The 14078-nt window shown below is 38.7% G+C and overlaps 1 protein-coding gene across 1 annotated transcript in view; it reads right to left on the bottom strand.

Annotated features, from left to right (window-relative positions):
• ABCA13 (ATP binding cassette subfamily A member 13) overlaps positions 1–14078 on the bottom strand; it is a 193230-nt gene that overhangs the window by 159890 nt on the left and 19262 nt on the right. The window contains exons 8-13 of the mRNA XM_021386386.1: positions 10847–11010; positions 7240–7355; positions 5243–5376; positions 3085–3249; positions 1727–1926; positions 298–425 (exon numbers count right to left, since the gene is read on the bottom strand). Of these exons, the coding sequence (XP_021242061.1) occupies positions 298–425; positions 1727–1926; positions 3085–3249; positions 5243–5376; positions 7240–7355; positions 10847–11010 (907 nt within the window). The remainder of the gene's footprint in view (positions 1–297; positions 426–1726; positions 1927–3084; positions 3250–5242; positions 5377–7239; positions 7356–10846; positions 11011–14078) is intronic.

The raw sequence follows: 14078 nt of genomic DNA, 5'->3' as shown, positions 1-14078 counted from the left end.
ATTCTTAACAACGCAAATAAATTTGGACACTTTACATATGTAACTACTGATTTACCTAGCAAATTCTTTTGAAATACAGAAAGGTTACCTAATTCCATAAGCATCCAAGCAAAACTGCAGTCTCACTCTTCTCAAGTAAAAGACAATCCCAGAAATGTTACTAGGTCATATTAGGGCCTGCCAAAACCAGTAGCCCAATAGAGGCAAGGCTGCCACACACATAGAAATGCATTGTGGATCCCTGCAATAACTGCCTTTGGACAGTGCAAGTAATAAGTAACCACCATGCATCTTTACCGTCAGTGAAGTTTAAATACTGCGATATTACATTCCTCATAGCTCCATCTACCAGACGTAATCTCTTCACAACAGACCACTGAGGCACAGCCTGCAGCACAGCCTGCATCTTCTGCAGATACAGAATTCTGCAAACAAAAGAAGTGGAGTACAAAACTGTTGCGTGCCATAAGCAAAAAGGCAAAGTTGCTGGAAAATTGTTATTTATTATTGTGTAGTCCCTCTAGCATCTGTATCTTCTTATAAAGCAGCAATAGAGCAGTTTCCTTGTATAAAAACAAATTCCCAAACATCTGCTAAACTACTGAACAATTTGACTGCAATTCTCTCTCAACAGTAGTTAATGGATTTTACAAAAGCCTTGGCACACTAAGAAAGGAGCAAAATACCAAAGAACCCCTCTGACTTGCAGCAGTCACTGATCAGTCTCCCAAGTGAGGAGTGCAACTAGTTTTCATGAACAAGTCTACTTTTTTCAGACTAATTTCCATAAAGGATGAAAACTTTAATGCCAGGAAAGATTTACATGCAATCATCCCCTTCCCTTCTATTCACAGCAAAACTGGAAAAGTTTTCTACAAAAAAAATAAAAAGTTCATTCTCAATCAAGTCACCTACTGTAATTAAAAAAAAAAAATGCTTACGAACAGTCAAAGCTGGGAAAAGAGGTTGCTATTTCATCAGAGGTTGTTGGGTTATAAAATCCTGTGCTTAAATCTCACATTCATTCATATGCTTAGGAAAGATGTTTTTCTATTTTTCTGCTCAGATATTTTTGGAAATGGAAAAAGGACTATGTCCACTTTGTAAGTGAATTAAACCAGCAATAAATCCAGAACCAAAGGTTGTGCAATCACCTCCTCCTTGTGGGTGTACTGTACAGAAGCTCTTTATATCTTTCAGGTTTATCCTCAAACACGTATTATTACACTGTAATTCTGTTCTCCGTAGTAGGCTTCTGTTCACGATCTCCTTTAAAAACTAACACAAATACAATCCCTACAACAAAAATCCAACATAATTCAGACGCACTGGACTTGATATACATGAGTAGATTGATCCTATGGCATACTTGCTTGAGAAACATTACTGAGTCACAGCAATTATTTGTGGGAATTAGACTTTGCGAAACAAAGTAAAGCATTCAGACCCTAATTCATTATGTTGCTTGTATCTGAGTCCTGGTGATGTACTGAGGTCTTCTACTAAACCTTTCAAGTAGGAATACTCTGAATCACAGATCAAATATCTTTTCCAGAACATGTATGCATTAAAGCAATTGTCTGACTGCATATGAGGTTTTGAATTACAGAATAAGAAATAAAATCACAAAACAGTCAAAAGTCAGAAAGAGATTAAATGTGATGAGAAAATAAATATTACATTTAATCTGAACTTTGTAATACAAATTGCAGAAAGTATAACTTACAGATCATGAGGTGAAGTATATTCTTCTGAAAAATAAGCTTCTGATTTCTTATCCCATTGCTGAATCAGGGTACTTATCTCTGAGACAATTTTCCTGGCCTCCCTGTCTTCTAGCAGCTGAGACATTAAATCAGCTATGATTCTTTCAAGTTCTGAAAGAAGATTCTGAGAGTGGCTGCTGCTGAACCACTGCTCAAATACCTATCAGATTGAAGGTGAAACAGAATACACATCATTAGAGAATCAAAGCTTTCTTGTTTAGACAATACACAGATTTTGCGTGGTTTTTGTTGGTTTTTTGTTGTGTGCATGTTTGTTTTTTTAATAAAGGGGGCAGCCCCACCATTTTGGGGGTCCCATTACAGAAACAAATGGAAAAGCAACTTCCATGCTTCAATTGTGTAGCCTAGAATAAGGCCCATCAAGGCCTAGCCCTTAGACTGCCCTTATTTGCTGCACCATTATGCTAAGTGCCCAGTGTTTATAAAAGAATTTTGCTGTCAAAGACAACCAGCTCACCAAGGGAATTCCCAGAGGCCAACAGCTGACAGTACTTCCTTATGACAGCAACATCATCTTGCAAACAGTTATAAACCACGTCTGAAGTTATTACTGGATGGCTAAAATAGTCATTAGTCTTGGTAAACACATTAAGGGATGATTTTGAGTCATCATAGATCAGTACAACTTTTATCAAGGGAGAAAATGAAGGCTACATTTTTAAAGAAATACAAGTTCTACATGTTTCCTGTTGACCATATTGCAAAAATCGCTAGAGAGCAGCTTGATATACAGTTAATATTTTTTAAAATGTTAAAAAATGAAGGAACAGTAGTGTTTTCCTTAAAGGAACATCTGGTTGATTTTTCCTTTTCTCTACATGTCACGATAGAGACCACATGCCCTGCTGTTTTGCCAGTGCAGAATTTTAAGATGCTACCCTGGAGATTTACCCTTATTTGCACCTCAACACAATTCAGTCACTATTGCCTGAGATAGTGGAGGAGAATTAAAAATGAATACTATATTCCACTTTCAGTTTTGCCCAAATACAGGCTCAGGTGAGACAGTAAATTGGTTTTCCTTCTGTCAGAACTCTGCAGCGGCATATGTTTCACTATACTCCCTATTCAATTTCAAGCCTGCATTTGAGTTAATGAGAAAATCTGATTAAATTAACACATGGTAATAGATTATACTCCTACTGTAACTGTTATTTATAAGAATGATTACTTTCTGTTATTAGTAAAATGAAAAAAGTTCACAGCAACATATTTAATTTCTAACTCAGATCTTTTAACTGAATCACTGTTGACAGCCTACATGGAAAAATTAATAGATTAAATTCCTAAAGTCTACCTGCGCATAGAGTCTGAGCTTGCTGACAGCATGGATGAGATACAGTTTGGCCTCCTGCCATGGGGAAATACAGCTTTCATCATTATTCTCTTTGTTTGCTTCATCTCCTGGCACACTGGACAGAGCAGAGCACACAAACTGCTCCAGTGTCTCTCCTGTGGGAATCTGGCAAGGACACAAGAAAAGGATGAGTATGTCAGAGAGCTACTGAGTGTTATCTCTGCTATCAGTTTACTTATCTAATGAAAAGGGACATCAACGTTCATTTAATTCAGCTTAGTGTTCTCGGATACCCCGCATGTAGAGCCATGTGCAAAATACCCTCGTCCCCATTAGGGTACCTGCGCACCAGGCACAATGACAAGACTTGTCTATACAAGGAATTTTCATCCTGTACCTACACCAGTGTTGCTGCTTCAATATCCGCGTTGTCAGTGAAATAACTTGACAATTACATAGCATACCTATGCTGTAATTTTGCACTAGAATAATTACATAGAAGCAACTTAACTAACATAAAAATTACTGATGTATGAAGCATTCAGTACAATGATACCACCCCAGTGATTATATACAGCAGACAATTTTTAAATGGAAGTTGGCAGATTTCAGCAATGTGACCAAGGGGACAGACCTTTCTCCTGATAGCCTGACTTCTAAATTCAGTGTTGAAAGATTAATCTTTGTAGATCATATAAATTTTATGAATGCTTTCTAAAATAATTTAGTACATCTTAAATCTTCCTAATAGTGTCTTTCTGAGATACTTTCCATCCTAACCTCTTTCAAGTGTGACTAGAAGATGTACTGAAAGTTTTGCAGATGTGCTGACACCAGACCACCTTGGACAGCAGGCTGCTGTCAAATTTTGAGTTGAGTTGATCGCACTGGCCAGCAGTGATGTCATTAAAAAGCCATTAAAAGAGAGCTTTGTTTATTTTTGTTTATTCATTAATATAATTCACCTATTTGTGTAAATCACCTGTTTTTATAATGAGCTGCTCACACAAACAACTCCAGACTATACCTGGTAAAGAGCAAAGAGATTTCTGACAATTACCAGCATGCTCTATTCAAAGACTGGACTTTAGCAGAAATTTAGCAGATGTTTCAAATGTTCTGCAGGTCGAAGAAGAACATCACAGTAGATCATGTTTGTCCAGAAGAAATAAAAAAGCCCTCTCTGAGATTTTTCCTTCAAAATTTGACACATCACTAAGACACCTCATCAGTCAAATATATTCAGATCAAGACTGCACAGCTAAGAAGAAAGGGTTGATGTACTCTGATTCCAACACAGAAGAGACAGGCATTTGTTGCTCAACAAACCAGATAAAAAATGCTGGCTGTCAAATGAATCCAGGCAACTTCAAATCTAGGATTTATTTTAAAAGTTTACCAGAGTAAGACAAAATTCTCTGCAGGACTGGATAATAAGCTCAGGACTTCGCATTACCCAGTGGTAACTCAAGAGAAGCATAAATTCATAAATATATACAACTAGATCTATCAGAACATTCATGTGCAGAAATTTTAGCTGATGCTAAACAATTTTTTGAAGGGACTTACGACAGGATTTTTAGCAGTCTTGTAGCTGCTTCACACCTTCACAGTATCATCTACTTACTCCGTACTTTCAGTAAAAACATGAATTGTTCTTTATACATGGTTTCATTTCTTGCAACCTATAGATTTATTTCCAAACAGGTGGTTTGTCAGTTTAAGTGATTGTTACCTTGACCTTATCGGAAATAAAGTCATCACTGCAACTTCTATAAGGGAACACAATTCAGAGAGGCAACTCAAAATTTAACATGATTATTAAATAAAGTCTTCTGATTCAATCATTTGATTCTTCATGTGAAAAGCACTCTCTTAGTTATAGATGGCTTCAAGTGATTAGTTATGCTGTTAGCTAACCATGTATAATGGTGCAAATACCTGCTGAATAAAACTTACAAAATTTGGATTCAAATTTAAAGCTTGGCTGATAACATTCATCCAAGTTCTTTACCTTCCAGTAGAAGAAGTTATGCTTTTGCCCGCCTTTCTCATATACTAATATAGCTTCTGTAAGGCATGAAAAATGCCTTCAGGAGTTGCCACCCAGAAATAGAAACAGAGGAAAGAGAAACATTTAATTTTCCAAGTTGTTTACCTTTGTTAATTGTGTTGTATAACTTAGAAGTTTCTTAACATGAAGATCATCAAAACCAAATCTGGATTGAAGTTCTGCTCTGACAGCACGTGGATTCCACAAAATATTCTCTAGAGAAAGATTATACTGAAAACCTGAAAGAAAAAAGAATATAGCCATTAACATAATTCCTACTTTTTGCTCATGCTGTTTCTTGACAAATCAAGCTTCATGAGGTCCACAGATGATGTTTCCAGTTTCTGGGGAAAAAAAAAAAAGAGCACTTTAACACCTGTTTCACTGGTCATAGTCCCTGATTGCATTAGAAACATGGCAAGGTCAGCTAATCTGATGATATCCGCCAGCTGTTGATAGCATCATGGTGAGATGACCCTGCACAGTGACTGCCAGCAGACCCAGCAGTTTGCCATTCTGAACTAGGTGTTCAGATACATGCACCTGGGCAAATGTGTGCTTATGGGCTAAAAATGAACTGCTTCTGATAAAGAGGGCACTAGGAGAACACCAGTTGCACTTCATAAACAGGTTTGCATAAAAAGATGCTATTTCTGAACCTGGTGACACAGATCACCAAGGATTTGCAGGAAGGGTGTGTCACACCTCGGCTGCAGTAAGAGACATGCAGGAAAGCAAGTCATTTTGCATTGTTTTCATTTTAGCTAGCTTGGAAGCAGTCCTAGTGAAGACACGGGGCCAGTGATACAATGTGCACCCAGCTCTCACACAGTCTTGTGTAGCCCACAGAGAAGCATGGCACTGCAGAATACCACTGCAGTAAGAGCTAGACAGGTAGTACACTAAGGTCTGCCTACTTTGCCGTCACTATACCTGTTAACTGCACTACAAATCAGCTTCCTAGGATTAAACTTTCTTCATTCTCTATCTTTAAGACAAATCCTAAGCTGTCATAAAAGTCTATGCTCATAGCATATTGTAAACTCTAATTCTTTTGGTTTTATAAGCCCATAACACAATATAATAAAAACATATCGAAGAAGCCACAGCTTTTCTAGCTTCCTAATTTGGAGTTTCCATTGCACATTTGCTTTCATATAGCCTGTATTCTTTCAAGTGAGAAAGTTTTTAAAATATCCTCCCAACATTTGGCTTTGGACTTCCTTCTCAAAGAACCTGCTACAGAGTACGTGCCAGTCAGCCCACACAATTGCCATAGCTGAGACGAAAGGAGCAAGTCAAAAATACTAGCTGGACATACAGAAATTGCTTTAAGGCCACCTGTCACTCATTTCTCTTTTGAGTAGCTAAATGTAATTTGAAGTACATGAAAGAACAAACAACAGCAGTGACCTGTGCTCAGACCTAGAGAATTAAAGCCCACCCTCTGCACAAGGGCTCGAGAAACACCTCTCTACCACTTCAGTATTGTTTCTGACAGTGGGAGGGGGATTTAGACCACATACAACTCTTGCCTGACTTTCCATGCAGAGCAGACGGCTGCACCTGGAATCTAGTTGTGCTCCTCCATACAATTTACCAATGAAACTTATTCTGACCTTATTTGGAAGAGTTGTCCTGGGCCCAGTCTACCTTCTCCAGTTCAACTCAGTTCCCATAATCAGGCAGTAGAAGAAAAAAATGGAGCCTCTCAGCTAAGATCAGAACTTATGGTACCAAAAGAATGAAGAGAAAAGTAAAACAGTCATAGCGCTTAACATGCACGTCCAAAACAAGAGGCTGTCATTCTATCAAGTGGAAGAGGTTCCTCTTTGAAGCGATGTAGCCTTTCTCCAAAACTCACCACTGAATGATCATTATAAACGTGACACATTAGGTCATAAAGTTGTTATTGTCTGATGAAATGTAGTTATTAGCATGTAGACAACAGATAAATAAAGAAATGAGTTAGCACTGGAGCAACATAGTTCAATACTTAGACCTTTTAAATTAGGAGTTTAGCAGTAACTGTCTCAGATTCTGCTGTCATATATTCCCAATATGCTTTCAAAAAAGAAAAAAATCTGAAGCAAATTCCTTACCCTTCAAGCTCCTCTCCTGAACTGATGCAGCAGTTAAATTCAGAGCGATTTTCACGACTTCATGGAAACTCTGTCCCAGTGGCATCACAGCTAAATCCTTCAATGATACTAAGGTACTGAAAGTGAAAATAAAACAAAAAATGAAGCCCTCCATACAGACAAAACTGAAGGGGCTTTGTGGAAAAAGATGAAGCTCAGGCAGCTGAACATTAAAATATATAGTTATTCCTGAAAAAAAGTGAACTTCTGTTAAATTATGTTTTTAAATCAAAATATCATGAGGTGAGATTTTACAGTTAGAGATTTACCCACTTTTCATTAAGAAAATGAAATAGATGTATCAGTGTTCTCAGGAACGAGGGACAGGAAAAGAAAGAAATATGAGTTAAAAATGAGAACCAAAAGAGTGCAAAAACACCACAGGCATTCTCCCAGTCATCCCTGCAGCAAGACAGCAGGATGGATATAGAATGCTTATTTTATTTCCACTCAATTCGCAGAGAAAAAAAAAACATTTTAAGCAACAGCACAGTTATTCTCACAGGAAATTAAACAGAGCAAATTACAGAATGCATTAATAAAAATGTATCTGTTGAATTTCTTACAACCACCAGTTTCAGTCCTGTTATTTTCTTATTGATGTTAATGTAGCTGTAATTTACTACTTAAAGTTTAACAAACTTTTTAGTTATTTCCTATAATGTATTCCTCTGTTACTAAGCAAATAAAAATCCAGATTTTTTTAGACTGGATCAGCAGCTGCAAAAACACTCATTTCTTAAAGAAGTGAAAATAAACAGCAACACTAATTTACCTGAGTAGGTGTGAAAAGTGCTGGACCAGGACACATGTCTCAACCGGTTTCCTGTCCCCTCCACTGTGGGACATAGAAAACGCAAGACAAGGACAAATAAATTTTTCTTTTTTTTTTTTTTTTTTGTAAGCTCTTGGGTTGGCTTTTTGTGGTCTCTTTTTGTCTAGTGGGCTAGTGTCTGCTATGTACCTCTGAGAGCATAAGAAATATGGTTCGGGGCAAGGAAGCAGGAGAAGTTGTAAATTTAGAATCCTTTCTGCTAACTAAATTCTTCCTGAACTAGGACCTCTGTCTAGAAATGTAAGTTAGAAGTATGAGGACAGTCACAAGGCAAGCATTGTTTTTTGTGGTTTGTTTTCCAAATTTTATTATTTATGGAAAATTCTGTCATTCAAAGGCACCAACATTGTAAAAAAACAATAAAATAATAAAATAAAAAAACATAAGCCAAGTCTCCTGCCATTAATTCCTCATGGACTGACCCAGCTGGCAGCCAAGAACCCACACATCTGCTCACATCCTTCTCCCTCCCTCTCACTCCAACCTTCCTATGAGCTCAGAGTTGAAGAAAGCACTGCTGAGATTATACTATCAGGCTAGTGACTTGACCCAGAACAGCAGCCAGTGGTTACTGTCATCTTTGGCCATTGCTGTTGAAGAAGATGGAAATGATAACCACAAGCTTATAGTCAAGTTTCTGTCTTAGGAACACTCAGACTCTGAATGAGTTCACAAACCTTTCAGAAAGGTCTTCTGCTTTGGGGGGTATAAGCACTACAGACACAGCTAGTAAAGCTTTGTAGAGAACAGTCTAGAATAATGTTACAAGTTTTACAAGTTACTCAGGCATAAAAGAAAAAAGAAAAAAATGCCCCGGTACAGCTGCAATCCATCTATTGTAAATCAGGAGAGTCTTCATAGAATCATAGAATCAGCAATGTTGGAAAAGACCTCCAAGATCGTCCACAGTAACCATCTGCCTATCACCAATATTTCTCACTAAACCACATCTCTCAGTACAACATCTAAATGTTTCTTGAACACCTCCAAGGTCAGTGACTCCACCACCTCCCTGGGCAGCCCATTCCAGCACCTGACCACCCTCTCTCCTAACATCCAACCTGAATCTCCCCTGGTGCAACTTGAGGCCATTCCCTGTCATCCTATCGTTAGTTATATGGGAGAAGAGGCCAACTCCCGCTTCACCACAACCTCCCTTCAGGTAGCTGTAGAGAGCGATAAGGTCTCCCCTGAGCCTCCTCTCTCCAGACTGAAAATTGCAGCTCCCTCAGCTGCTCCTCATAAGGCCTGTGTTCCAGCCCTTCCCTGGACACGCTCCAGGACCTCAGTGTCTTTTTTGTACTGAAGGGACCAAACTTGAACCCAGTACTTGAGACACACTGCAGCCTCACCAGAGCTGAGTACAGAGGGACTCTGTACTCCCTGCTCCTGCTGGCAACACTTTCTAATACAAACCAGGATGCCATTGGCCTTCTTGGCCACCTGGGAACACTGCTGGCTCATGTTTAGCTGAGCATCAACCAACACCTCTAGGTCTGTTTCCTCTGCACAGTCTTCCAGCCACTCTGACCCAAGTCTGTAGCTCTGTGTGGGGTTGTTGTCGCCAAAGTGCAGGACCTGACACCTGGTCTTGTTGAACTTCATCCCACTAGCTTCAGCTCAGCTATCCAACCTGTCCAGATCCCTCTGTAAGGCCTTGCTACCCCCAGGCAGATCGACACTTCCAGCCAGCTTGGTGTCATCTGCAATCTTATGAGGGTGCTCTCAATGCCCTCATCCAGGTCATTGATAAAGACACTGAAGAGGACAGGCCCCAGCATCAACCTCTGGGGAACACTACTCATGATCAGTTGCCAGCTGGATGTGATTCCATTCACCACCACTCTCTGGGCCCGGACATCCATCCAGCTCTTTACTACCCAGTTTCACAAATACCTTATGCTATTATATCCTTCATGCCTTTTTTACTGAGTAAAAGACAGTGAGATGCTAGAGAGTAAGCAGCAATAGTTGGCATTTGAAGTCTTTCAGCCTCTGCTGCCATGGAATAAGGCTGGTGAAGTTCGTGGCCAGACTTGCACAGGCAGACAGGTTTGGTGGCCTCCCATAGCCTTACAAGTCTGTTCATTGAATTCAGTGACAATTTCTTATCACCTATTACAGTTAATTACCTACTCTGGCAAACATATTTCTGACTTTAAGATTTCCTTATTTCAATGAACATTCCTGTAGCTGCTTTTTGTATTCTGTTCTTTTGACACCAGAGGTCTTTTTCCAAATCTAACTGTCCTTTACCTGAGGCAGAAACTACTACATCCAGAATACAGTCCTCTGAGTTTTTTTCTTACTGCTTCTTTTCTTGCAAGAGAAATAAGAGTCCCAAGAAATGGAATGGAGTCATTTTTCTGATATTGACAAAATGCTACATATCTATTAAGCTAATTAGAATCCAAATTGTAATTTTCTTACATTCAAGTGTAAATAATCTTTCGAAGAATCCCAAAGCACATGACAAAATTTAAAGCCATTTCTAACATGAAGATACTTTTCTCCTAGGAAATTACTGCTGAGGTGGACAGAGATTTGAAAAACAGTTATGAAGTACTCAGAATGAGTGAAAGCGACCACGACATCTCTATAAAGGCAGCACCTGGTCAACTGAAAAATTTGCCTTCCTTGCATGATAAAAATGGTGATTAAATAGCCTGTGAAAAGAACTTCAGGTAAAATATTAAAAGAGAGTAGTACTTTTAAGTATTTAGAAGTACTTACTTTTTAATAACTTCTAGAAACTGTGCTATGGCAGCTAATCCATCCTCTGTATATAAGTTCTTTGATTCAAGGCGAGGGAGCAAATGCAGAAGGTTCCAGAAAGATGGCTGTTTGTACAGGTTTTCTACTTTAGAAATGATTTCTTCTGCTTCGTTCAAATCCATCTTCATGGGAGGAAAACACATTTACACGTGACACTTGCATTAGCAGAGAAAACCAGCAGGTGTCTGCTACTTCCCAACCCTGTTGAACTTAAAACTACTTCAAATATTTTTTCAAGTATGAAACATACCCTCTAACTTCAATAATTCACCACATCATTTTGGTCATACTTTGAACTTAGGGTAGTTATCTTGCACATGATTTTGTCTGCTCTGGTGGTAAATGGAGCTGTGAGAAAAACTGAGTAATCTTTCTGCTCAGAATTGCAAGGAGACACATTATACTCTCCTAAATAGAAGAGTTACTTTTGAGATCTCAAACACAAAGAGTTCTTTAGCCTGACAATGAACTTTAAGTCTAGGGATAAAGGGCAGCATCCTGCCAGGGACCTGCCATCCTCACCTCACAGCTCCTCCCACAGAGCTGGGACAGGTGTCAAATACTGGTTGGTGAAAATGGCTTTTGAAAGATTAACTGACTGGGGTAAAAGCACATAAAGCACATCTTTTGTAGGACTAAACTATCAGGTGCTCACGCAAAACACAGGACTTATGGTAACTGTTCATTATCCAGCCCTTACTTATCTAGTTTAATGTTTCAGTAGAGCTTCTTTGGATAACAGTAACATGAGAGACATTCTACAAAAAGATGCTTGCGTATGCAAGCTCTTAATAATGATAGGCTTCTTTCAGATTGTCCCCCTCTACTCTGCACTTATGAGACCCCCTCTGGAGTACTCTGCCCAAGCCTGGGGCCCCCAGCACATGAAGGATGTAGAGCTGTTGGTGTGTGTCCAGAGGAAGGCCACGAGGATCATCAGAGGGCTGGAGCATCTCTCCTATGAAGAAAGGTTGAGGGAGTTGGGCTTATTCAGCTTTGAGAAGAGAAGACTCCAGGGAGAGTTCACTGCAGCCTTCCAGTATATGAAGGGAACTTACAAGCAAGAGTGAGATGCACTTTTTACATGGTCTGATAGTGATAGGACAAGGGGGAATGGCTTTAAACTAGAAAAGGGTAGATTTGGATTAGATGTTAGGAAGCAATTTTTTACTCAGAGGGTAGTGAGGTGCTGGCACAGGTTGCCCATAGAAGCTGTGGGTGCCCCATCCCTGGAGGCACTCAAGGCCAGGTTGGATGGGGCTCTGGGCAGCCCGATCTAGTGGGTGGCAGCCTGCACATGGCAGGGGAATTGGAACAAAACGATATTTAAGGAATTATGCTACGTCTTACAAACCTGCCTTCCTTTACTCCCACTTCAGTCTTCATGTAATATTTATTGTATCATAAATCTGAATTCAAAGTAATCTCCAACCAAGAGACCCATCTTCCCAATCTCAGTATACTCTTTTTTTAAAGTGTTAGGGTTTTTTGTTTTGTTTTTAAATAAGCACACTTTAAGAGTTGCTTCTAAGATGTTTTGTAATATGATTTTATAGAACTACTCAAGTTTGGCAGGCAGAGTTTTAAATTGCTCCAAATAAATATCTAGGCTTCAAAAGCTGTGGATTTTTGTTACTAACAACCTACAGTTGTTTAAATCAGCACATAAGAAACCACTGAAACATCCAAGATATTTTTTCCTTCAACAATATAACAATTTTTTTAAAGGTAGCTTACTAAAATTTGACAGGATAGAAATTTCTAACTATTACAATAAAGGTGCTTAAAAAAATGTAACTATTTAGAAATAAAATGTAGAAGTACTTACAGTGAGAAAAGTGGTGCTGTTTTGAAGCCCTGTAAAAGCAGATATTATTCCTTTACAAAGAGGCATTATTAACTTCAGAAGATCCATTTTATAAGCAATAGCAAGTAGTAAACAAAGTATACTTCTAAAGGAGAAAACAGGTGTAAAACAAGTAATACTGCAGAAAGTTAGTGAGCCACGGACTTTCTGTGCCTTCCAGTATTTTTACAATTATCATAGAAACAAAAGAATGCATCACCATTCACTTTTCAGTCAGTCAAAATCATCACATCAACTACTAGATGAGTATATTAGCCCCCACAGAGCCAGGTATGAAAACAACTTCACCTCAATCTATCTGCTCAAAATCTCAGCCACCTGCTACAGCAAGACTGAGCAGTACAAGTGGGAACAAAGTAGGAAAGTCAGAACATGGTTTTTCCAGTCTCACTCTTTTAGTACAATACTGATTTGTTCATTTAAAGTTCACAAGGTGTGAGAAAATGAGTTTCTTATCTTTGTGCTCTCTACTGAAACAGAAATAACTGGGAAAACAGGCTAGGTTGTTACCCAGACCAACAGATCTTTCTCGCTAAATCCTGATAGGTACTCTTGAATGCATGCTAGACTAAGTAACTATCAAGTAGTAAAACAAGTACAGTTTCATAAAGTTGAGAATTTAGAACAGCCACAGTAATAATAATCACTAAAGTGGCTTTTATTTTTGTATCAGCTAAACTTGAGTTTGCTCAATTTATTTAAGATAGAAGCATTCCTTTGTTTGATGGTTATTGCTACCTTATAGACAAAGCAATTCATTGTTAGAAAGACCACAGCTTACGTGAGAACTTTGAGCTTTCTTCCCATAGTTTTTCCAAAGCCATGGTTTTCTCTGTGGTCTCAGTAAATCCCTTTGCAAGTTCTTGTATCTCCTTCATGAAGGCTAAGTCAGGTCCTGTGAAGCTCTCTGAACCACTTTCAACACCTGAAGTACTTTTCCATAGAAAAACAAGAGGACAGAAGAGGTAATTACAATCTGGAAGCAAGTTGTTGAGAGCAATGTTGCCTTATAGCAGTATTCTGATTGTTCTGTTTACTTTTGTTTTTAGAGCTATTATACATTTACCCTTTTTTTTTATTTTATTTTGTTCAGTTCAGTAGTGTGCAAGTTGTGCAACTGAGTCAAAACCTCGGGAAAGAGGGGACTGTAAATTTGCTGAGCTGAAGCAGCTCACCTGCCCAAGTAATACAAGTCTGACAGCAGATGGACACATCCAATGAAGTCTGAGTGCATTTAGAAATGTTAAAGATTTGTTCCCTGGTGCATCAAGATTCCAAGTGATGATGATGCTTTCACGGCCTGTACCCTGAGGTTCACATGTT

Source organism: Numida meleagris, chromosome 2 (assembly GCF_002078875.1).
Source record: "Numida meleagris isolate 19003 breed g44 Domestic line chromosome 2, NumMel1.0, whole genome shotgun sequence".
NCBI classification, from domain to species: domain Eukaryota; kingdom Metazoa; phylum Chordata; class Aves; order Galliformes; family Numididae; genus Numida; species Numida meleagris.
The sequence above is the reverse complement of the archived record's forward strand: the minus strand, read 5'-3'. Positions and strand labels throughout refer to the sequence as shown.